Here is a 21,815-nt window from a genome sequence, read left to right as displayed (position 1 = left end):
TTTTGATTTTAACTTTGCCTTTGATGTTGTTTAATTAATTCAGACTAAAGATAATTACTTAAATAATTTATTTGCAAATCATAATATATCAAAAACAATTAATTCTCCAAGAAACACACAAAATCTGTCAATTTATACAACTGATCCTCACTATTTGGCTGCATAACTGGTTTAGGGGGTTGCCTAACTGGGTAAACTATTTTTGCCTCAGGTTCAACTCTCCATCCTTGTTCTAAACAAGCCTGAACACACAAGTCTGGTGTCAGGCCTGTCATTAACAGAAGAGTATCTAAAGTAATTGAGGAGTAAGCCTGTGATATCAATCCTACAACTCTTGATCTCACTACACCTAAAAATCCAAATTAATTACACAATGCCTGAGAATTCCGAAATCCATGTACTTTGAACATTCTGCATTATTTCCGACACTGGTTCAGACCAGTTGACTGAATTGAGTGCCTTGTAAGTTCCGGGAAAGTCACTCTTCCAGAGATTTTGGCCTACTGTCCAAATGTGGCCTAATTCTGGAGTGGCAGCCTTAGCACTAACCGGGATTCTCTTCCACAAGAACTTGGCATTGCATCTAAAAGCTTTCTTTAATGCTTCAGTAGATTATGAGATAAGTGACTTACAAATCATTTTGATATAAATAAGCGGCTAGAAGCTGGGAGTACACTTGAGGACTTGCAACTCCTGTGGGAGACTAAAAGATATTCATATAGCTGGGTTAACTAGTATAATGTTTGATGGTACCTCTAACTCCAGACGCTCCAGGTCTTCTACCAGTTTATCTATGTTGGTCAAAACCATCTTTGAACTAATCTTCAGTTTTCTTTATTTTTAAAAATGTTTGGCATTTTTTGTTGCTGTTTATGTACTCATTGAAACGTGCAAATGTCGTCTGTCAAAAATAATATTTATTGACACTTGACACATAATTTACGTCACCCTGTTGCCAAATTTTTCCAATACTAAATTAAATTCTGCAAAACTAAAATAAAATTCACTTAAATATAATAAAAATAAATGTATTGACTTATTTTACACGACATTAATAATTCATATGGGAGTAATAATCCTGGAAAACTTGTACATAAATCTCCTTTTCTGCCTGTGTCATTTCGCTTATAATACCATCATTGATATCAGTGATCAAATAAGTTTTACTACCGACATTAACTGTAGGAATTGTGCTATCGTCATCCTCTTCACTGTCCATAGTCTCCACATCCTCCATTTGTATTTTCTCCTCCTTTGAGGCATCAGACTCAGAGTCTGAGTCATTTTGACCAATGCCTTTTATGGCACTTGACATTTGGTTAGTTGGTCTCTTTTCATGTGCCAAAAGTACGCTCATGATATCGTCATTTTTGGCCACTTGACTGTTGGATTCTTCAGTGTCTTCCAAAGTTCCAACCTTGGAGTCCTCCTGGGTAATATTTGATATGACAGTGGATTCAGTCATCCAAATTGGTGCTTCCTTATGATTTATGACTGCTGCATTACTGGATTCTTCACCAATAGTTATGTCCACTCTTGTTTCTTCCACTGCAAATCCTGCATTTCTTGTGGCTTCTCCTGACCACTCCAGTCCAGAAGATGGTAGCAGTTTCTTGTCTATTCCTCTAATAGTACTTATGTCTACAGGTTCAGGTTCTAGAACTTCAGGAGCTAATTTAATTCCTTCTACTTCACGTAGTAATATGTACAAAGGTTCCAGCTGTTCATTGAATTTGGCTAACAACAGACGAGAATCTTTTTTAGGCAGTGCAGAAGAATCTTCTTCTACAACTTCGCGGCAATATGTACACCTAAATTCACCAGTCATATAGTCAAACAACTGGTCAGCCTCTAGATCAGTAAAAGTTTTTAAACAAGCAAGACACTTGAAACTAGCCCTACTTGTTGCATCCCTCTCTTCAGTTTCTAACCTTTTTCTCATTAAGTCCAACTTGTATTTCACCACGTTCACAAAACTTTTGTAGTTTATAAAATAGTAGTTCACCTTTTGGGCTTTGCCATCAGCCCCAGTTTCCATGCGAAGCCTCACTTGAATAAACTTGTCATTCTTTAAAACCGCTATTCGGGCACGTAACATTTTTCTCTCGAACTTTAACAGTTCGCAAATATCGTCCTCTTTCATGCACGGGTTTCTCACTAACATGTCCACGATGAGAGCGTCCTCAATAGTGTAGAAGCCCCTCACTACTAGTCTGGCTAGTTGTTTAAGGCTGCTGGGCACCTCGGTGACCAACCTTTCTTCAGTCATAGTAACAAAATTTTTTTAAATCGTAATAACTAATCACATTGCGTTTTAACTTAAAAAAAGTTAAATTTTAATAAATAAACAATAACCAGAGACAACTCTGTTTACGTTTTTTACTGTCACTACTGTCAGGTGTAAAGTAAGGTTATGATTAAAGACTAACGTCAATGAACTGATAATGATGTACTTAGATGAGTACAACAGAGACTTAGATCATTCTAAAATCAGTAAAACTGGAAATTTAAAAAAAGGAAAACAATAACAAATATTAAACTCGTGAATTTATTTTAACTATTATTGTCCTACATTTGTAAATATAATGGAAGACATATTTAGGCATGTATTTTCACTGTCTTTTAAAATGACCTGTTTATAAAACTAATAACAAACAATAGGTTTAACAGTGTTAATACACTATAACATTAAATAAATGTGTAAATCAAGTCTGAGTAGGAGTTTATAAAATGTGAATTTACATTAAAAGGCAGGTTTTGGTTAATTTGTTTGCAGTCTACATTCAGCTATAAAAACTATGTTGTTCACAGAAAAAAATAGTTTTTTCGCTAAAATTTTCTTCAAATATATCACACTTGAGCTTGATCAGCCTTTGATGGCAATTTTTTCAGTGAAATTTCCGGGTTTTTCCTTCTCCGCAAAACTTTAGCTAAGGGTGGCACGAATAAATTAGGATCGTAGTTTTCTTTGCTGGCGGGGGTTCCAGTTATTTTGCGAAGTATGAAACTTGTTAAGTAACCGACGAATAGCGTTACTAGAAGACCACCCACTCCATTATAAAGGTAAGACACCTCGTTTATCCATAAATAGCTCCTAAAAAAAAAAATCAGTTGTTGATAAAAAAAAGGGGTAGGCAACACATCATTGCTGTTTGTGTAAGTATGGTTGCCTATATGAAGCGCATTCAAATTATCCTGATATGTTTAGCCCTGTAATTTAAGAAAAAGGAAATAATTACGTTTCTTCAGATAACGTGACAACGCTTGTCGTAGTTGTGTTAGTAAAAGAGCAACCTTCTGTTGATGTTGGTAGAGTTGGAACCGTGGGTTTGGGTCCAAATGCCATCCACAAGGCTATTGTGAGACCGCTTACTAATCCAGAAACCGATCCCTAAAAAAACAGTTTACCATATTGGTAACACGTCAAATTTTGTTTGCACTGCTTATAGAAGTATTTTTAAATTCAGGAATCATCGTAACTGCCATTGTATTACAATATTTTTATACCCATTCATTAGCTGTGAGAGTAAACATTCCAAGTGAAAAAAGTCCCAACAATGGTCCACCAACCACACCGAAAATGGTCAAAGAGGCTTGTAGCACACCGCCCAAAAATTGAGCCAAAAATGCCACGCCCACACAGATTAACCCATAAGTGAGCGCTATGAATTTGGTTTGAATCGACGCTGACCTTTGTGATAGCTCCCTTTTAAATATTAGAATGTACAAAGGCTGCAAATTGATTATAGTGGCAATATATCATTTGATTTGATTGTGATCTATTTATACCTTGTAGTAGTCTTCAACTGTTACCGCCGCCAAACTGTTTAGGGCCGCTGACACTGTTGACAGTCCAGCGCTGAATATTCCAGCTACGAACAAGCCAGTTAACCCTGGTATGTGACCCATAGTGTCAATGACGTAGTATGGCATAAGCTGAAAATAGTTATTCATTAATTATTTTTTGTTCTAAAAAAAATTGCGCAAAAATTACTTGATCGACACTGTTAATGTACCCAGCCTTTACCGGATCACAATTGTAATACTTTGAGTAAATGGCCAATCCGGAAAAAGAGGTGCATAAACTGAGGGCCGTCAAAATGGGCCAGTTCCACCATAATGCCTTCTGCGCACTTTTGAGATCTTTCACGGTCAAGTAGCGTTGCACTTGAGTCTGATTGACCGCATACAACGAAAGAAAAGTCACTCCACCACCAATTATTAGAGTGAACCACGAATGACGCACTGTAGGATCAGGATCAAAGCTGTTGATCATTAAATTATTGTTGAGGTTGTTCATTTTTGTATTCACTTCCTACTTAAGCAGATCAGTACGATTTCCTTCTGAGGCTATGCGCCAAATTTCCGCTATGCTTCCAGTATCTACAAGAGCTCCTCCAATCACACTGAACACGGCCACAAACATAAGAATAGATTGGAATACGTCAGTCATTAAAACTGCTTTCATCCCCCCAATTGTTGAGTAGAATGTACACACCAAACCTGATGTAATAAATCATCAGTTTCCAATGCAAAAAAACCGCCAAGTAAAAGTTACCAATCGATAATATTGCAGTTTCTTTGGTAATACCAGTCAAAGCCTCCAAAGCCAAAGCAGGAGCGTACACCACAATTCCCATGTACAACGTCATCTGCAAGGTGTAGGACAAGGACGCGGCTAGTCTGGCCACTTTTCCAAAACGAAGTTCCAAGTACTACAAAACCTCTATCAAATCTATCATCACCAGAATTTCACTTACTTCATAAGCGCTGGTGGCCTGAAGTTTGAAAAACACAGGCAAATACAGGTACGCCGCCACTGGAGTAAACAGTCCGTAAGACAGGTTTATGATAATAAACTGGAAACCGTAAGTGTAGTTTTCACTGGACACCCCTAAAAGGGTGATTGCCGACATAAAAGATGCCATCAACGAAAAAGCTACAGGTGTTATGGACATGTTTTTGTCTGCCAACAGATATTCCTGAAATTATTTATTAAACAATATCAAAATCGATTAGAATTATATTATTTTTACAAAATTCCTCAAATAATCTTTGAAGAAAATATACTGTATGGCATTAATTGATCACGTGACTGGATTAATGCCTATGCTTAATGAAAAAAAAAGTGAATATATAACAATAAAATGAAATCCTACTTTTACTGCTTTGCTTAATTGCAGCTGTAATTAATTCATTTTTTTTTCTATGATGTTAAGGATTTTAAAATTATAATTTGCTTGTATTTATTAATTAGGGTATTTCCGTACTATTCCAAACAGCTCAAAACACAAATAATATATTAGTTTTGCTCTAAACTTGCTCTTATAGAAATCTGATTATTTTCTTTTAACTGTCAAATGGTGTAACATCCACCTCTCAGGAGCAGGGCGAATGTGACGTCACAATGATGAGTTTTGACAGTTACTCAACGTCACTTTCGCTCTGCTTGCTCCATGGAGGGCAAAAACAATGACGTTTTGGACTATTTTTGACAATGAGTTTAAATATTCCATAGTTTTCTAGCCAAAACATTTACTTACTTGTACGGTTTTCTGTTTGCCTCCAGTAAACCGATAGTAAACACCGATGGAGGCCGAAATAAGCAAAACAACTGCAATCACCACATAGTCCCAAACGCCGAAAGTAACCTGCGTCACAGCCATTTTTCTTATTATGTTTGTTGAGGTAAAAATGTCAAAAACTGTTATTTTAAAAAACTGTACACCATAATTGAGCACCTGGAAAAGAATAAAAATGATCACGACAAATCATGGTAAAATTAAGGTATAGAAGATTAGATAAACACAAAAGGGGGAATTAAGTTTTACAGCACCTATTAAATACCTGAATGTACAATTGTGTTGATTTAAGTATTATTAGAATAATAAAAGAGTGAAGGTTTCTGTAATCCTACAGGAAATCCACCCGGTATATATTTCAATGTTGATTATGCACCTACTAGAAAGTGTATTTATAGAGTATGCAAAACCAATTTGTTCCGAAAGTAAAAACCGATGCACTGTGTAATTTAATGTTTACTGCCACTGATACTCACTGAAAAATCAATTAATTAACCTCTAAAAAAACTTTATCCTGAAATTCACTACTAAACCCTAAACTACTCACAACCATGACACTACTAGCACACTTTTTGATTCGGTCAAGGTTTTCAAGACTAAGATAGCAAGCTACAATGTTCATTCACTATCGTGCGTGGCTTTTCTACACCATGTTGCCAACACACAGGCGCTTTTAGCTGATATTGATCGCAGACATTTTATTTTTGAATATTTGAATAGCAAATGATTGGAATGAGCGCCAAAAAGTGTTGCAGTTTGCCAGCTTTTGCAACATTGTACAATTGACTAAAAAAAACACAAAAAGTAAAAGTTGTGAAATCAATTAAGCTGGGTATCAGTTACTTGTTTCTATACAATGCATCTTTTGTAAGCTAAAAACATGATTTTTTTTGTTATTAAATTTTTTATTCAACAAAATTAACAATGCTTCACAGCTTTTAAAACTCATCATGGAAACTTCTGGCAGTGTCCACCATTTTGGACTTTAAAAATAAATCCGGATGAGCCAAAATCTCGTTTAAGGACAACATATTGTCGTGATCAGAATCAGCTAAAGCTAGCAAAGCTTCAGCCTCTTGATCTGCGTGTCTAGGGCTCTGAGGTGCAACATAATGCAATAGTTCTCTACGATCAGCTTTTCCGTCACCGTTTAGATCGATCGAGGTTCGAAACTCTTCTCTACGCTTCTCCTCGTCTTGTCTGATTACCAAAACTTCATCGTTAACACCTAAAAAAACCATTAAAAATGTTTTCAATCAAGGCAAGAACGATATTCTACCTTCAGTGTGAAGAACTGCAAACTCGTTTTCAGTTAGGTATTCGTCTCCATCTTTATCGAATTTGTCGTAAAGTTCATCAACTAGAGTGAGTTGATAAGATACACTGGATTCTGGATGAGTGAATGCCAAGAATTCATCCACAGTCAAGGAATCTGGATCAGTTTTGGCTGCCTCTGACCATAAGGCTCGATCTTTCATAATTTGCTCTGGAATTTTTGTTCTGATGATATTTCTTTTGAATTATACCCTTTCCTAAACCTTTAACAAGTCGTTTTAGTCCAGTGTGTTTCTTCTCGTTGTGATGGGTAACATACTTCTCACCAAAACCACGTTTTCGCAGAAAATACGAATGATATTCATTCCAAGTGATCACACCGTCACGTGGATTGTTGTCAATTTGCATAAACAATCCGAAATTATTGCCCACAGCATCGGAAATGTGTTGCATTATTTTGTAACGAATCCATAGCGATAACTCTTTCACGTCCAACTTTAGGTCCCCATTTTTATCAGCTCTAAAAATTAACTTTTTTCCTTTTGTCACCCACAATCACACAAACTCACTGCTGGAAAACTTTGGTTAAAACACGAGCAGGACTTTCTTCAGGATCATTCACATTCACATTAACCAAATACTCGTTTTTTTCTCTCACTTTCGAGTCGGAATTGAAATTGCTGTTCTTTACTCGGACCTCAAAAGTGTTTTCTAGTATTCCCAGCTCAAATTTGTTGGTAGTTTGTAAGTTTGGTTTTAGCGGTATCATCAGTAATTGCGTCATCAACAAGAATAATACGTAACACAATGCTGGAACGGTATATGACCACCGTAAAGCTTTAATAATACTGTCATTTTTTAGTTTGTACGGTTTCATGACAATGTACACATTGTAAGTTTATTTTAGAGTAAAAATAATACTCTAAACTGTCGTGGATATTGCTCTAACTGGAGCAAAGTGAAAGAAATCGATGTTGGCTGCGCCGAAAATTATGGCGCAGTCAGGGGTGGATTATAAGTATTTCCTTAGAGAAGAGTTTTATTAAATTCCATGATAAGCCTTCCCATAGTTTACCAAAATAAACAAAAACGTGTGCAACACTAATTAGTGACTGTTTAAGCGGTTTATTTGTTCTCTAAGCGTTTATATGCATATGCTTCTCTTAATTGACTTTAATTGCTGTCACCAGACAATTAACTGAGGTTTGGTATAATCCGGTTACTACCAACTTAATATAAGTTTAATCCAGTTTAATAATTTACCAGTTTTGTAACGTATTAATATACTTTAGTTAAAAATAAATGCGTTTTAGTTCCCTTAGATAGAGATTACTCTGCAATGCTGCAGTTCCCAACGAGTTGTGATGCTAAAAATTGTGCAAAACTTTGCTCAAACCAGCTAATATGTATTTCTTCAGTGCGGCTAAAAGTTTGATGTAGTCAAAAAACATGTCATCTCATGAATTTAATTAAAATGCCCGCCCGCATTTAATTTTAGTGGAAAAATGAATGAACACATTATTAACAGCGTAAGAAAACACATTCCAATTGAAGACAATTAAAAGTCATTTTCCCACTCGATCACTTTGGATATTTTAAGGCGGGAACAAGGCGAGACTTGGCCATTTCAGAAAAATTCTTACTTGAAGACTAGTCGGTTTACTTAAATAATAATAATAATTAAATTTGAATGAAATACAGAAGTCGCGGTTCAAATTGGGATATTATTCAAATACAGTTTCGAACGTTTTTGGTTTGTCTTTGTGTTTTTACTGAAAGGTAAGTACACACTTACTACAAATTTTTATAAAAAATAGCATATACAAATATATTTTTTAAATTTATTAGGTGACTATATGGCATTATCAAAGGTGTGTGCTGTTATTTTGTTGTTAAGCAGTTGCTGGTTTGAAAAAGCCACTTCATCAGATAATAACAATGATGGTAATAATTAAACTAATAATTTTTCCATCAATATAGTCACTGCATATTTGTTGTAGCTCAGTGTCAAGAACAAACCGAAAATGAGTTTTCCTGGATAGATTATGCCGTTTTAGGCACTATGTTGGTCGTTTCTTGTGGTATTGGAGTATTTTATGGGTTTTTCCACCAAAAACACGAAAACAGTCAAGATTTTCTACTTGGGGGTAGCTCTATGGGCACCTTTCCCATGGCCATGTCTCTAGCAGCTAGGTTAGTTTGGTATACAGCAAACTAATGTAAGTTATTGTGTCTTCTGAACTTTTTTAGTTTTGTTACCGCTGTTGAACTATTGGGCAACCCAGCCGAAATGTATACAAACGGAACCCAATTCTGGATGATTTGTTTTGCGTTCATTATAGTGGTTCCCATCACCTCCAAGTTTTACCTTCCAGTATTAATGACCTTAAGGATGACCAGTTCGTACGAGTATTTTTCTAGAAGGTATTTTGTTGATTAATAATTGGTTAATTAGTTTATTCACCTGGTTTATGATGGTAGATTTAGTCCCTCTACCAGATATTTGGCCAGTGGCCTTTATATAATCCAAATGGTTTTATATACTAGTGTGGCAGTCTATGCCCCAGCTTTAGCCCTTAGCAAAGGTATACACACTTTAATGTAAATTTTTAGTTAATATTATTGATTATCCGTATAGTTACGGGTTTAAACGTCTACTTAGCTGTTACGGTGGTTTACCTGGTGTGCATTTTCTACGCGTCTCAGGTAATTTTAAAATTACACCAATCACAATATTCAGCAACATTAATTTGTAGGGTGGTATGAAAGCTGTTATAATAGCGGACACATTTCAAGCGGCAGTACTAATAGGATCAATACTACTAATAGTGATACTGGGTGATCAATTTGTGGGAGGAACCGGAGTGATTTGGTCTGAAAATTATAATTCTGGAAAACTGGAGATATTCGAGTAATTTGTAAAATTTTAAGAAACAATTTTATAATATATAATTGATTTCAGTTTTAATCCGGACCCAACGGTACGTCACAGTTTTTGGTCGGTCGTGATTGGAGGCACTTTTTATTGGCTCACTATGTTTTGCTCCAATCAGGCCTCCATACAAAAGTATTTATCCGTTGAAAGTATCCAACAAGTACGAACGTAAGTTTTATATTTCTGTTGTACTGTATTTTACGGTAAATTTCTAAACTTTTAGGGCATTATGGACTTCATGTTTCGGACTAATCCTAATCTACACCATAAACTTCTACACGGGAATGATTTTAGTGGCTCACTACAAGGGCTGTAGCCCTATAACGAGCGGGGAAATCGATTCTGCCGACGAAATTCTACCTTTGTACATTATCACAGTGATGGGTCACATTAAGGGAGTTGCAGGGTTCTTTGTTGCTGGAATATTTGCAGCCAGTTTAGGGTACTGAATGTTGGTTTCTAACAACAGCAAATTAATTGTATCATTCCAGAACTGTTGCATCAGCCCTAAATAGCTTATCAGCTGTCACGATGCAAGATTTTATAGCCGGAATGTGCGGTTATCACTTCCATGATCATCGAGGTGCTTTTTGGGCCAAATGCATTTCGGTGATTTACGGATTGATTAGTTTTGCTTTGGTAATAGTGTCCCATATGAAAAAGTTTCACTTTCATCATTGAACTTTGTTGTAAAGGTTTTTATCATAGCTCAAATGGGCAGTGTAATGCAAGTTGCGATAAGTTTTAATGGAATGGTGGGTGGAGTAACTTTAGGACTGTTTTCCTTGGGAATGTTTGTTCCTTGGGCAAATTCTAAAGTAAGCTATCATTTCCTTTAGTAAAAACATTGCTAAGCAAACATTTTAGGGTGCAATGTTTGGTTCATTAGTTGCGTCAGGGTTGATCATACTAATGTGCATTGGTCAGCAAGTAACCAAAACTGAATTTAAAGATCTTGACCAGTAAGTTTCACTAACATAACTAAATATAAACTCTAAAAATACCTTCTTTACAGTCATGTATTTATTCTCTTCCGGATTTCTTACATCTGGTACTCGGCTATTGGGTTCCTTCTCACTTTTGTTCTGGGACTGTTGGGTTCCTACGTCAGTGGATTTGCAAAACCGGGCGATATCGACTGCGACCTAATCTCGCATCCGGTGCAAACGTTTCTACATTCCCTATCGGAAGAAAGCAAAGAAAGATTGAATATTCCGTTAAAACATTTTGCGAGACCGGAAAAAGTTGTGATACAAGAAATGACGACGATAACTCTGGAAGACGGTAGAGAAGAAATCAGTTACAATTTGAGTAAAAGTAACACGTTAGAAATAAAAGTTTAAATGTTCGTAATTTTAGTTGTTTTTTGTACCTACAGGGTCATTTTTGGTGTTTCTATACAGGGTGATTCCAAAGTTGGTGCTTTCCTTTCACCCACGATAGGTTATTCTTTATCAACAGACATAAACATAAACAAAAGATTTCAGCCGCCTTTGAACTAAGTTTTAATAATTTGACATTTTAAATTAAAACAGCATTTAATTTTAGGCACGCATTAAGATGGTTTTTATTTTTTTACTCGAAAGCGGTGCATCGTAGGAAAAAATAATAAAAGGGGTTTTATTTTTAGAATTGAACAAGGAATTCAATAATACATTTTATGTTGAAAAAAAAACTAGTAGGGTAATATTTTTTGCCAAAATGTTTTTAAAAAATTATACGCGCCACTGGTAAACGTAAAAAATTGTTGTTTCTTGGAAAATTTCCTTTCCATGTAGCTACTGACACCTACAAAATTTTGTTTAATTACTTCAAGTGGTTTGGCTACAACCATTAAATTTTTAGTTTTTCAGTAAAACTTTGACACCCTGTATCTTCGTTATTGTTCATATTTCGAAAAAGCGTCAAAGAAAAAAAAACTTTGTTTTTTGAAGCCCTATCCGCAGGTGAAAGGAAAGCACCAACTTTGGAATCACCCTGTATAAAAGATGTCAAAAACTATAAGGGATCAGTGTAGCCAAGTCAAAATATTTAAAGGTGGTAGAATAATAGCCAATCGGTGAAAAAACGGTATATCAAAAAAATAAACAATTTACATACGAAAAACAATAGTTATTTACCTAACAAGTGCGAAAAGTGGTACTTTCCCGCACGAGACTGGATTTGAAGGAGTGAAGAGTGCAAGAAATTAAAGGGCGGGAAAGATGCTTTCTGCATGTGTTAGATACAAAATTTTTCCTACGAGTATCAAAAGTAACTTTTCCACTCTAAAAAATATGCCAATTTGCTGTATAAACCATACTTTAAAATACAGATTTTCATTTTTTCATCATTTGTTTTCTAAATTGGTTTTAGAAGATAATTTAGCTAGACAGTCACGTGACAACTATCAAAATAACTGTCCTAAATCTTAGAGAACACGTTTTATATCAAATACTACAAGAAAACTATTCTAAACCCTGATTTTTGCGACATTTGAAGTTGTTGAGTCCCTTGTATTGGTAAATGATCTTCATTGACTTCCCTTGGTATAACTGACTGATTATTTTCACCTTTTTCTCAACAGAGTGCTGTAATTTATTTCATACACACTTCTTAATCAATTACTAAACAAAATAAATAAGAATGCCCATAGAATTGTAAATTACTATACCTATCATCACAAAGCTCTAAGAAAAGCATACCATCGACCGATATTAGCATAAAAACAAAAAGATGTTGACTCAAATCTCTTTGGCCATTTTAAGCACGTTTGATAATGACCTTAACATTGCCTTAACCCGGAGGAATGCAAAAGAGATAACTAATCTGGGATTAACACAATGAAATCCCCGCGTGTTCTCTAGAATAAACATGATTGTTATTGCGTCAATTGAAAAATCCGCACAATTTATTGTATAAAGCGTAAATTATTATGTTCAGCGGCTAGTTTAAGAAGAACCCTGATAAGAGTAGTCGTATTGTTTACGAGACTCGAAAATATGAAGCTAATTGTATTGCAATTGACGAGTTTGATGTTTCTGGTGCTTTTGGGTGAAATAAAAGCTCATCCCACGCCATTTTTGGACAAATTATTTGGAGGTTATGACAGATCGTACAATTATGGAGGAGGAGGTTATTACAGCTATACCAATCGACCCAGGTAATAGCAATAACGTATTCACTGAGGTTGATTATAACTATTTTGAAGTAGATCTAATTCTGGGCGAAGCTACGATGATGGAAATCGTTACAAATCCATTTGTAGAGTGCACTCAGTTAACACCTTAGCATTTCCAGGCCAGGTTGGCAATCCTGTGTGTCCTTAATTTTTTTTTGTGACAATTATTATTATAAGTGATTGGTTGGACTAAAAAACAATCTAATGTAATAAAATGAATGACAATAATTATTAGTAAATATTTATTTTTACAAATACCTTTTACCAAAAAAAGAAACGTTTAAGTAGTATACAGAAAAATCACATCTCTGACGTTATTTACAAAATAATTAGTAAAGTATTCCTAAATTGATAAAAAAAACCTTAACAGCGACTAGCGATCACGTACTACATCCACATAAAACAACAAAAAAACTGTAAATTTAATTTGACTGAGAATTTTATCGGACTAGTCAAGTCAAACTGGATTTTTGAGTTAATTTTGAGCCAAAGTTTAAATCACACGCTTATTTTGAGCCGATTAGTTAACAGTAAATGTAAGCAAAACTACAAAAACACAATTTCTCATAATTAAAATAAATTAGGTGTGTAATCTCTAGGGATGTGTGACAATCGTCAAGTGAAACTTGTTGATCATATTTACAAAACTGGAATAAAGGCAATTATTAAGGTGTATCAAAAAATTGGACTTTCGGTTTAAACGCCTGGTTGCCTGACATTTTTTACCTAAAAACGACAAATACAAACGTTTATATTCAGCGCCTTTAGGTTAACCAAATGTATAGTTTGTTCTTAAAAGCAGTACATTTTTATCAACCAGCGGCATGTTTTTGCCTTATCAATATCCTTAACCTACATAACAATGTTATTAAAGCAGGTTTTTCTTAGGCAAGTCAAGGTTGTAACACATTTTTTGATACACCCTTTTCAGGAAAAATTATGTCCTTTAAAGCATAACCGACTGAACGGTAAGGACGTAAAATTATACACGATAAATAAATAGAAAAATTTATTACTAATTAACGTCTAGAGTAGGCCAGAGATAAGTGGACTATACTGCCAAGTTAGAATAAATCCACTTGTCAGTTAATATGCTGGTTATAAATTTTAGTTCATGATAAAATTAACTTCAATCTAGCTAGAGAACCAAATAAAAACGGTATAGGAAGTGTGACGAAGAGGCAACAAGGAAAAAATAAAGCTTTTACTGGAAAATAAGGTAAACCTACCAGAGGTACTTATGGAAGGCTGGTTTTTATTTATCAAAGTTCCTTCAAGAGGGCCGATTTGGCGTTTTTCAGTTTGTCGAGACGTTTCAGGAGGTGCGTGTTGGACGTTTCCAGTTCGTCAGCGCGATTCTGAGCTTCCCTAGCCTAGAAACCACAATATTTACTAAATTGAACTAAATGCAATTTTCAAGCAACAAATATAACATAAAAAAAAACGTTTACAAGATAAACCTAGCAAATATGCCATAGATCACAAAAAAAAAGCAAAAAAAGAAGACAAAACGAGCATTAAAGCGTGAGTAATTACCAAAAAATGCGCGTGCGCAATTAAAACTTTAACAGCTACTGAAATCAGATTCCTCTATTGACGTTATGTCGCTAAGGGAATTAGCAGAATCCTGCAATAAAGTAGAAAAGCCTCTAAGCCTACAGAGTGACCTAAAAGCAATCTCACCTCTCTCTGCAATTTTCTCTTTTCGGCTTTCAGGCCTTCCTCAGACTGTTCGGATACTTCCGCTGCCGTTTTGTAGCGAATCACTTGACTTTCCAGCCTGGCAACGGTGGCTTGCAGCGTTGCCACGTCCTGCTCCGCTTTCTGAGCCCGAAACTTGTAATCCGCTAGTTGTTTGCTAGCTTCCCCTATTCGATTCCAATGTTCGTTTCAAGAATAACTTAAAGCCGTGAAAAATACGGCACTTACGCTGAAGATCGTCAGGGTCGTAGTCGGACAGGGGACCATTAAATGGATTGCTCGATCCAGACTTCCGTCGTCGGCTTCGTTCCTCCTCCAATTCTAATTTTAAACTACTAATTTGATCCTGGAGCTCGCCTCTTTCTTTCGCGAAATTTGCTAATCGTACATCTGAAATTTAGAACGCAACTGGTTAGAAATAAATCAAGTTTAGCTTGGTTTAATCAGGACAAAAGTATTGAGTTCTCTCTTATTTAAGTGTACAAACTCTATTAAACTAAACTGATTTTTCAGTCAGAGTCAACCCTACTGCAAGTATAGTTAAATTGGTACTACCACATATATCCAAGCCACTAACATACTTAATAAATAAAAGTCTCAAGCAGGGATGCTTTCCAGATCAGTTGAAAATTGCTCAAGTTAAACCGATTTATAAGAAAGGTGATAAAAATGAAAAAGGAAATTACAGACCAATAAGCATCCTTCCAGCCTTTTCAAAGATTTTTGAATTGGTTTTATACACACAGCTAACAGATTTTTTTATAATGTGTAACAGGTCTTCAGTGGTTATCAACATGGCTACATTGCCAGAAGATCAGTACAAACAGCAATTTTTCAGTTTACAAGTCATATCCTTGAACACATAGAAAAGGTATATTTTTATCGTTATCTAAGGCTTATGATTGTGTAGATAAAGAACTGTTGTTAAAAAAATTAGAACTCTATGGAGTTAGAAGTAAGGCCCTGAGATTGTTTGATTCTTACTTATCTCATAGGAAACAACAGGTTAAACTATTTAGGGACAGCAAGCCATACACATCAAATATAAAAGAAAATCAACATGGAACAGCCCAGGGCAGTATTCTGGGGCCACTACTCTTTGTAATTTACATGAACGATCTGAATTCTATAGCAAAAGAAAATGAAAAAATCGTCAACTTTGCAGATGACACAAATTTACTTGTAGGTCAAGAGGAAATCAGCACTTTAATTCAGTCTGGAAAAGATCTGTTTATTAGGACCTCTGAGTGGTTTTAAAAAAAATAAATTAGCTTTAAATATGGAAAAAACAAGTGTGATTATTTTTTCAACAAAACAAGGTAGATTTGAGAAACCTAATGAAATACACCTTCTCACTGACAGGAGCCAATTACTAGCCAAGAACACAAAATTAAGATTGGTCTGATCACATAAATGTTCTGCTAGGCAGGTTAAACTCAATTTCGAACTGTCTCCGGGTATCTGAACCTGGCAGCCCTTAAAATATTGTACTTTGCCAACTTTGAATCGATTATGAAGTATGCAATTATGTTTTGGGGTAGAAATACTTCAATACAGAATGTATTTGTAATTCAAAAAAGGGCAATTAGATTAATGTTCAAAATGAAATACAAAGATTCATGTAGATCCATCTTTAAAAAAAAATAAAATAATGACAGTTTATGCAATTTGTATATATGAGTGTCTCATCTTTCTTAAAAAGAACCAAAACCTATTTAACATCAAAGCCAATCATACATACAACACAAGACAAAAAGATGTAAACTGTCCAAAACATAGATTAACACTCACTGAGAAGAATGCAAAATATATGTGTATTCGCCTATTTAACAACCTACCAGACAGGCTGAAAACATTGACGGACAAAAGTTTCAAAAAAGAAGTAAAAAATTTACTAATTTAATTAGAACCCTACACTATAGAGGATTATTTTGTTAAATAAAGATTGCTTATTCTCTGAAATCTGTATTTAGGGAAAAATCGCTGAAAATGTATATAAGTATCTTTAAGTGCTACATAGTTCATAGTTTACCATGACGCTATTTCCTTTGTATTAGTTGATAATGTGGATTGTACTCTATCCTAATCACAATTCGAAATAAAGACTGTTATTATTATTACTTACCTAAACTACCATCGCATCCTTCCAATAATCTAGCATTTTCCGCATGAACTAAGGCCTTCTTAGGTGGTTCTCCCTCCCTTTCGGGGTCCCCGCACACTATCACCAAACCTTTCTCTGCTATTAACCTATCCCTCTCCTCCAGTTCGTACTTGTACGCCTGCAACTCCTCCTTCAGCTGTTGACAGAGCCGTTTCAGCTGCTCGTGTTCCCTACACTTGTCCCGATGCTCGCGTTTCAACTGAGAATTCTCCTCTTCCAATTCTTCTAGTCTGCGCAACAAATGGTTGTTAAATCAACTTTTTACGCCCCAATCCCGGTAACATCATACCGATCTTTGAAGAGTTCCAACTGATAGGTATGGGCGGCCTTATCGTTGTCGAGTTGAGCGTTGGCGATCATCGCCTTCCGGAATCTCTCCTCGACTTCTTTTAGTTCCGCCTGTATATTAAGCTGGTTCAGTATCACGTTATTCTGCATGTTTTTTTGATTTATACACTACTTTTACTCTCTTAATATAGTTTTAATGAACCCTAGCGAGCGATTAAAATAGTAAGGTGGAACGTAACCAATTTGGACAGTTGACAAGTATGTTGCTTGAATTTAGTTGGTAAACGACCGAACAATGAGTTTAAAAAACGTAATTACCCTCAGATCTCGTAAACTATTACTACCACCGCCTCCTCCATCTTCCACGGAATCTTCAGAGTTTCTTCGACTGGCCGGTCGATGTCTGGTGGTGGCAGCGGGTCTGACGCTGCGCGGTACCCACGCTGGTTCCGTGGATGCCACCATCATGTCAAACTGACGATCGGCGTTCTCTTCCTGTTCACGTTGGATACGTTCCAGTTCTCGCATCCGAATTTCTCGTGCTTCTGCGCGAGCCTGGCGCTTGGCCCATAGTCGTGCCTCTGCCTAAAATTAAATCATAAACATATAATCAAACCTGATATTGATATCGAATTAGATTTAGATAAAATTTCAATTAATTTTCGTTAAAGAAAATAAAATGTAACATATTTCTGAAAATCTCGAGCAAACAAGTTGTGATTTGACTGTGAAAGATCATGTGCAAACTAACCCTAAGAACTCCAAGTATTTCTAACAGTTGCAACAGCCTTCAAAAGTTTATCCAGTAATAAACTAAATAGAAAATTCCATAACGACTTCCAAGTACATCAATTTACTTTATTAGCTGTTTCTGTAAATATTTAAGTGAATGAAGTACATAATACATTTTGAAATTCAGCTGGAATCTGGTTGCTTCATGGAAACATTAACATATCAATAGGAATTATATTTGATAAGGTTATTTTGGGATATTACTAAACATTACTAAGCTGCCACTTATTCAAGATAGACCCTTTATGATCACTGTTAAACAGAACAGAATATTTGAAAAAATTCTTCTCCATAGCGTTACAGTAGTATTAAAAGCTTAAACAACTCGAGTAATTTCATCAATCTAATCAGCACGAAATACCGAAAAATAACAATAAATTACTCCGTCTTACAAATCTAGGCTTTTTCAGAAAGTCCTATCAAAATGTCTAAAAATACCCACAAAAATTACAGACTCTCACAAGACATGCACGGAATGTCCCACATATTACTTACTTCGTCACTAGAGGATTGCATGAAACTATTAATAACATCGCTTTCGTCTAAATAACTTTCGTTAGCCGAGTAATCACCATTAACAAAACTAGGCGGATCGATGAAGTGTCTCATCTCACTTTCGTCCATTTGTTCCGTGTTATTCAATTCTCCCGTACAGTCCATTACAGTATCGGACATCTTTGACGCACATACGTCGGATGGCTACAAACCATAACAAAGCTCACGTTCCCAGAGATATTATCGCCGATCTTCCAGAAAATTGTGAAATAGCAATGACGAAACGCTCATTCAAGGGAACTAAATGGCATAAACAAACTAGAAATCAGGCAGAAGGCACCAATTTACTAACGGACTTTTAGCGAAATCCGGAAGTACCTGTTCTTGACTGACCGCCACAAAAATGTGCTTGTTTATCAAACCGAGGTGGAGTCACAACTAAAAATACCACTGCTATGGTACTATTAAGTGTAGAGAATGTGCTTGTAAGGTATAATATAAAAGTTTATCGTCATTTTATTTGGTTTATAACGATAAGAAACTTATCACAATTGTTTTATCTTGTAATAATCACCATAAAGGTGGAGGAGATCATGCACAGTGTGGTTTAAAAGTATTTTCCCTCATAACATTAAAATTTTTTAGCTAGAAAACCTGAAATAAGAAAATACTGAACAATTTCTATACATTGAGTAAATTGGCATCAGGATTCTTTAAAAGACCAAACAAACCTCAATAGGAATCCTGGGATTAATTTACATTACTTACTGTACAACATATGAATGAAATAATCTAAAACCACTTTATTTTTATTGTTTTCCCTTTCTCAAGCCTGAATATTAAATCAATGACTAAATCACAGATGTAAATTTCCTTAATGACACATAAAATAAATAATAATGAAGTATGAATCCTCTTTTACTATAATTGATTACACGCTGTTGTTGTAGGCGTCGAAAATGTGTGTGTGAGTCTGAAGCAACCATTACCAAACCACCATTATAGTCTGATATGACTCAAATGCTTACAATAAATCTTACATTTTTCTTAGCCACTGATACTGTGGTACCCAATAATACACCATTAGGCTCATCCAAAAGGCACTCCTTCTCCAAACAATCGGTCAAAGATGGGCTTCTCTTCAAACTGTTAATACCACACAAAAGACTTTCCTTCTTACAGTCACCATTTTTCATTCGTTCTTCGGCCATTTTTCCCAATAAGCCGACATTATCACTAGGCGATGTGATGATCGGAAAGCGCGTGCCGCAAAAACTCACACCCAAGATTATCATTTTTGAGTTGCTAATGCACTGCGTGACGCTTAGGATACGGCAAAGCAAATAAAATTATGTAAATCTTGGTAATTGGCGGTTCAATTACGGTTGGCATTCAACCCAGTCTCAGCTTTTAAAAGCCCTAGCAAAATCCAGTTCAGAAAGTTGCACTTTCACACGCGACCAACGATTTCCCGGACCGAAATGGAATGACATTCATTTTCACGTTCCAGACGGAATCGATAAGTTCACTAGGTGCACTAACCTCTCGAAGAAGAGCCGGCTAGACGACGACGACGACGACGCCGACGTTCAAACTCACGAGGTCGATGTAGGACTATTCATAATTTTAAACCTGGAAGGCGCCTATAGCTGCAGGAAGGGCGCAATATAGCCGAACGGTGGAAACCAGTATATTTTTGGATTCTGTCCTGCAGTTTTGAGTTTAGTGCTAATTTTTACAGTTTCCTTGAATCATTAAATTAATGTTTTGACCTAAGGTGGATTTCCATCATTCTCATTATTGAAATGAAACAATACTCCAATCAATCATTTTTAATTTCCCCCTCACACCATAATAATTTTAAAGGAAGTGAGATACATTATACACCTTGACAACTTCCGAACTGTGTAAGTGCTTAAGAACTTCCGTTATCGCTTACGCACATTTCCTCTCAGTACTGAAATAGAATAGATTGATGCTTTTTGCTGATCAAATCAGGAAATAAACGACTGACTTAAGATATTGTGGTGAATAGAACAGAAAGTTTTTGTTTCTAGTTTCATGTATCTCCTCAACTAATCTTGACTAGCTGGCGATGTTATTACAATATGTATGTAGGAAAAACATTTTGACAAAAATTAACTTACCTCTTTAGCTATCTGATCAAGAGCTTGGTCTTCTGCAGATGACTTAGCAGCTATTCGCCGTCTACCCCCACCCATACCGTCCATAACCTGCAACAAAAAAATAATATCAAATAAGCAGAATATGAGCCCCCTTATTTAATTTACAAGGTTTTCATGGAGGCCAGATTGGCTAGACATTTCCTATTTCTAAAATCCCAGTACTTGAATCATTTAAGGCAGGCTTTTCAGATAATACCTATAATAGACCACAAAATATACTTACTGTAATAATTAGAAACTAAAAACTACAACTAGTTCTCAAATTACCAATATGCAAATATGAGGTTGTAAGTGTTTAAACCTGCATTAGGAACAACCTTGCAATAACTTTGTTGATATTTACTTACTATCATACTAACAGCCAAACTGATAAATTTATTCTGGTTTAACTTTTTCCTTATGTAAAACCTGATAGCATTAATTAACTCGGTAACAGTGGTAACCTAGATTATTACTACTGTAGTAAAGTTTAAAAAAAAATGAGAGTAGTCCAGTATGTTTAACTGAGTTGGTAGTAGGAAAGACATGAAATTGCACTCTTTTAACTGGTTTTGAGTAGAATAAGACGTAAAACAAATAGCACAACATCACTAAAACCAAACTGAGCAGGTTAACCTTCGCGTAATTAGTTTATAAACAATTATTAACTGAAACTTAATACCACTTGGCAGGTGGCTAGTAAAGACCTTCCAAACATTGGCATTGTGCCAGTAAACCACTACGGTACTCACTTGGGCTTATAGAGGCACATTTAAAGATGTTCGGGCCCCGGTTTTATCAAACATTTTTCCCGTGGAATGATTTAACAAAATCGATGGGACTGGGCACCCAGGTTCTTTTGGACGGGGCGGGTGTCGATTTTTTTGTGTCCCCAAATCGAAAGGGTGTGACTTGACGCGCACCAACAGAAATTACCCGATTGATATGTTCGATTTGGACAAGTTTCAAGTAATTGTTTTAAATCAATCGGACATAATTTACAAAAATATTACACATGTGTAGACGGCTAACGACATTTCCTTTTCGGTTCGCGACCGGGGTCCTTTGATACCAACATCAAAATTACGAAATGTCAAGTCGACAATTGACAGGCTATTGTAAACAGTTTTTTATGTTGGCTATAAAAAGCTCGACCAAATCAATTTCCAAACCAAACTGAACTCAGGCACATGACCTTATATGAAGAAACCTTTTAACGGGTCACGTGTTTGAGATACTGTCTTAAGTAGGAATTTAC

The 21,815-nt window shown here is 35.7% G+C and overlaps 6 protein-coding genes across 14 annotated transcripts; 1 reads left to right on the top strand and 5 right to left on the bottom strand.

Annotated features, from left to right (window-relative positions):
• Nucleotides 1–53: 53 nt before the first annotated feature.
• Nucleotides 54–914, bottom strand: CSN8 (COP9 signalosome subunit 8). Its single transcript, XM_081984857.1, has 4 exons — nt 754–914; nt 633–703; nt 402–583; nt 54–349 (listed from the first exon to the last, which is right to left on the bottom strand). Exons 1-4 carry the CDS (start codon nt 808–810, stop codon nt 99–101), a joined length of 561 nt encoding a protein of 186 aa, XP_081840983.1. The 5' UTR covers nt 811–914; the 3' UTR covers nt 54–98.
• A 98-nt stretch (nt 915–1,012) lies between these two features.
• TfIIEalpha (transcription factor IIEalpha) lies at nt 1,013–2,409 on the bottom strand. The gene has a single exon (XM_081984852.1). It carries the CDS (start codon nt 2,267–2,269, stop codon nt 1,052–1,054), a length of 1,218 nt encoding a protein of 405 aa, XP_081840978.1. The 5' UTR covers nt 2,270–2,409; the 3' UTR covers nt 1,013–1,051.
• Nucleotides 2,410–2,530: 121 nt separating this feature from the next.
• Nucleotides 2,531–10,930, bottom strand: LOC145732523 (putative sodium-dependent multivitamin transporter). 3 transcript variants are annotated; one of them, XM_081984842.1, is made up of 10 exons: nt 10,797–10,930; nt 5,544–5,741; nt 4,761–4,982; nt 4,559–4,715; nt 4,320–4,503; nt 3,995–4,265; nt 3,790–3,936; nt 3,508–3,732; nt 3,240–3,391; nt 2,531–3,094 (listed from the first exon to the last, which is right to left on the bottom strand). In XM_081984842.1, the coding sequence occupies exons 1-10, from the start codon at nt 10,809–10,811 to the stop codon at nt 2,851–2,853; spliced, it is 1,815 nt and encodes a 604-aa protein (XP_081840968.1). In that variant the 5' UTR covers nt 10,812–10,930; the 3' UTR covers nt 2,531–2,850. The 3 variants fall into 3 exon arrangements, with proteins under 3 accessions (XP_081840968.1, XP_081840969.1, XP_081840970.1); XM_081984843.1 differs by lacking the exon at nt 10,797–10,930 and adding an exon at nt 6,059–6,241; XM_081984844.1 differs by lacking the exon at nt 10,797–10,930 and adding an exon at nt 5,848–5,864.
• myd (stromal cell derived factor mayday) lies at nt 6,467–7,793 on the bottom strand. Its single transcript, XM_081984855.1, has 4 exons — nt 7,427–7,793; nt 7,121–7,377; nt 6,862–7,068; nt 6,467–6,810 (listed from the first exon to the last, which is right to left on the bottom strand). Exons 1-4 carry the CDS (start codon nt 7,732–7,734, stop codon nt 6,521–6,523), a joined length of 1,062 nt encoding a protein of 353 aa, XP_081840981.1. The 5' UTR covers nt 7,735–7,793; the 3' UTR covers nt 6,467–6,520.
• Nucleotides 8,485–13,180, top strand: LOC145732522 (sodium-coupled monocarboxylate transporter 2). 2 transcript variants are annotated; one of them, XM_081984839.1, is made up of 14 exons: nt 8,485–8,636; nt 8,706–8,801; nt 8,858–9,050; nt 9,108–9,281; nt 9,339–9,442; nt 9,496–9,563; nt 9,614–9,768; nt 9,820–9,960; nt 10,016–10,234; nt 10,284–10,431; nt 10,488–10,610; nt 10,660–10,754; nt 10,808–12,934; nt 12,986–13,180. In XM_081984839.1, exons 2-13 carry the CDS (start codon nt 8,714–8,716, stop codon nt 11,133–11,135), a joined length of 1,836 nt encoding a protein of 611 aa, XP_081840965.1. In that variant the 5' UTR covers nt 8,485–8,636; nt 8,706–8,713; the 3' UTR covers nt 11,136–12,934; nt 12,986–13,180. The 2 variants fall into 2 exon arrangements, with proteins under 2 accessions (XP_081840965.1, XP_081840966.1); XM_081984840.1 differs by having other exon boundaries at nt 12,983–13,180.
• Nucleotides 13,181–21,642, bottom strand: LOC145732524 (leucine-rich repeat flightless-interacting protein 2). Of its 6 annotated transcripts, none has more exons than XM_081984847.1 (9): nt 21,310–21,642; nt 20,540–20,626; nt 18,393–18,596; nt 17,424–17,690; nt 17,107–17,216; nt 16,779–17,047; nt 14,882–15,043; nt 14,636–14,820; nt 13,181–14,325 (listed from the first exon to the last, which is right to left on the bottom strand). In XM_081984847.1, the coding sequence occupies exons 2-9, from the start codon at nt 20,621–20,623 to the stop codon at nt 14,215–14,217; spliced, it is 1,392 nt and encodes a 463-aa protein (XP_081840973.1). In that variant the 5' UTR covers nt 20,624–20,626; nt 21,310–21,642; the 3' UTR covers nt 13,181–14,214. The 6 variants fall into 6 exon arrangements, with proteins under 6 accessions (XP_081840973.1, XP_081840972.1, XP_081840976.1 ...); XM_081984846.1 differs by lacking the exons at nt 20,540–20,626; nt 21,310–21,642 and adding exons at nt 14,489–14,579; nt 19,433–20,141; XM_081984850.1 differs by lacking the exon at nt 18,393–18,596 and having other exon boundaries at nt 21,310–21,641.
• Between the last annotated feature and the right edge of the window lie 173 nt (nt 21,643–21,815).

The sequence above is a fragment of the Ips typographus genome, linkage group LG8 (genome assembly GCF_016097725.1).
Source record: "Ips typographus isolate SLU linkage group LG8, UJ_Ityp_2.0, whole genome shotgun sequence".
NCBI lineage: Eukaryota > Metazoa > Arthropoda > Insecta > Coleoptera > Curculionidae > Ips > Ips typographus.
Note: the sequence above shows the minus strand (reverse complement) of the source record. Positions and strands in the feature narration are given on the sequence as shown.

What these genes read in the sequence shown, in the direction of transcription:
- CSN8 (XM_081984857.1), bottom strand. Translation starts at nt 810, where the DNA reads ATGGTTTTGACCAACATAGATAAACTGGTAGAAGACCTGGAGCGTCTG. An exon ending in TGGAGCGTCTGGAGTTAGAG is followed by an intron (nt 704 to 753) that starts GTACCATCAAAC and finishes AATATCTTTTAG; the next exon opens with TCTCCCACAGGAGTTGCAAG. An exon ending in AATAATGCAGAATGTTCAAA is followed by an intron (nt 350 to 401) that starts GTACATGGATTT and finishes TTGGATTTTTAG; the next exon opens with GTGTAGTGAGATCAAGAGTT.
- TfIIEalpha (XM_081984852.1), bottom strand. Translation starts at nt 2,269, where the DNA reads ATGACTGAAGAAAGGTTGGTCACCGAGGTGCCCAGCAGCCTTAAACAA.
- myd (XM_081984855.1), bottom strand. Translation starts at nt 7,734, where the DNA reads ATGAAACCGTACAAACTAAAAAATGACAGTATTATTAAAGCTTTACGG. An exon ending in TTAACCAAAGTTTTCCAGCA is followed by an intron (nt 7,378 to 7,426) that starts GTGAGTTTGTGT and finishes GTTAATTTTTAG; the next exon opens with AGCTGATAAAAATGGGGACC. An exon ending in ACTAAAACGACTTGTTAAAG is followed by an intron (nt 7,069 to 7,120) that starts GTTTAGGAAAGG and finishes CAAAAATTCCAG; the next exon opens with AGCAAATTATGAAAGATCGA.
- LOC145732522 (XM_081984839.1), top strand. Translation starts at nt 8,714, where the DNA reads ATGGCATTATCAAAGGTGTGTGCTGTTATTTTGTTGTTAAGCAGTTGC. An exon ending in ATCAGATAATAACAATGATG is followed by an intron (nt 8,802 to 8,857) that starts GTAATAATTAAA and finishes TATTTGTTGTAG; the next exon opens with CTCAGTGTCAAGAACAAACC. An exon ending in GATTGATTAGTTTTGCTTTG is followed by an intron (nt 10,432 to 10,487) that starts GTAATAGTGTCC and finishes TTTGTTGTAAAG; the next exon opens with GTTTTTATCATAGCTCAAAT.
- LOC145732523 (XM_081984842.1), bottom strand. An exon ending in ACATTAACAGTGTCGATCAA is followed by an intron (nt 3,937 to 3,994) that starts GTAATTTTTGCG and finishes AACTATTTTCAG; the next exon opens with CTTATGCCATACTACGTCAT. An exon ending in CTCTCACAGCTAATGAATGG is followed by an intron (nt 3,392 to 3,507) that starts GTATAAAAATAT and finishes CTGTTTTTTTAG; the next exon opens with GGATCGGTTTCTGGATTAGT.
- LOC145732524 (XM_081984845.1), bottom strand. Translation starts at nt 19,687, where the DNA reads ATGATAATCTTGGGTGTGAGTTTTTGCGGCACGCGCTTTCCGATCATC. An exon ending in TATCAGTGGCTAAGAAAAAT is followed by an intron (nt 18,597 to 19,432) that starts GTAAGATTTATT and finishes TATGGTTTGTAG; the next exon opens with CCATCCGACGTATGTGCGTC. An exon ending in CGACCCTGACGATCTTCAGC is followed by an intron (nt 14,821 to 14,881) that starts GTAAGTGCCGTA and finishes GGAATCGAATAG; the next exon opens with GGGAAGCTAGCAAACAACTA.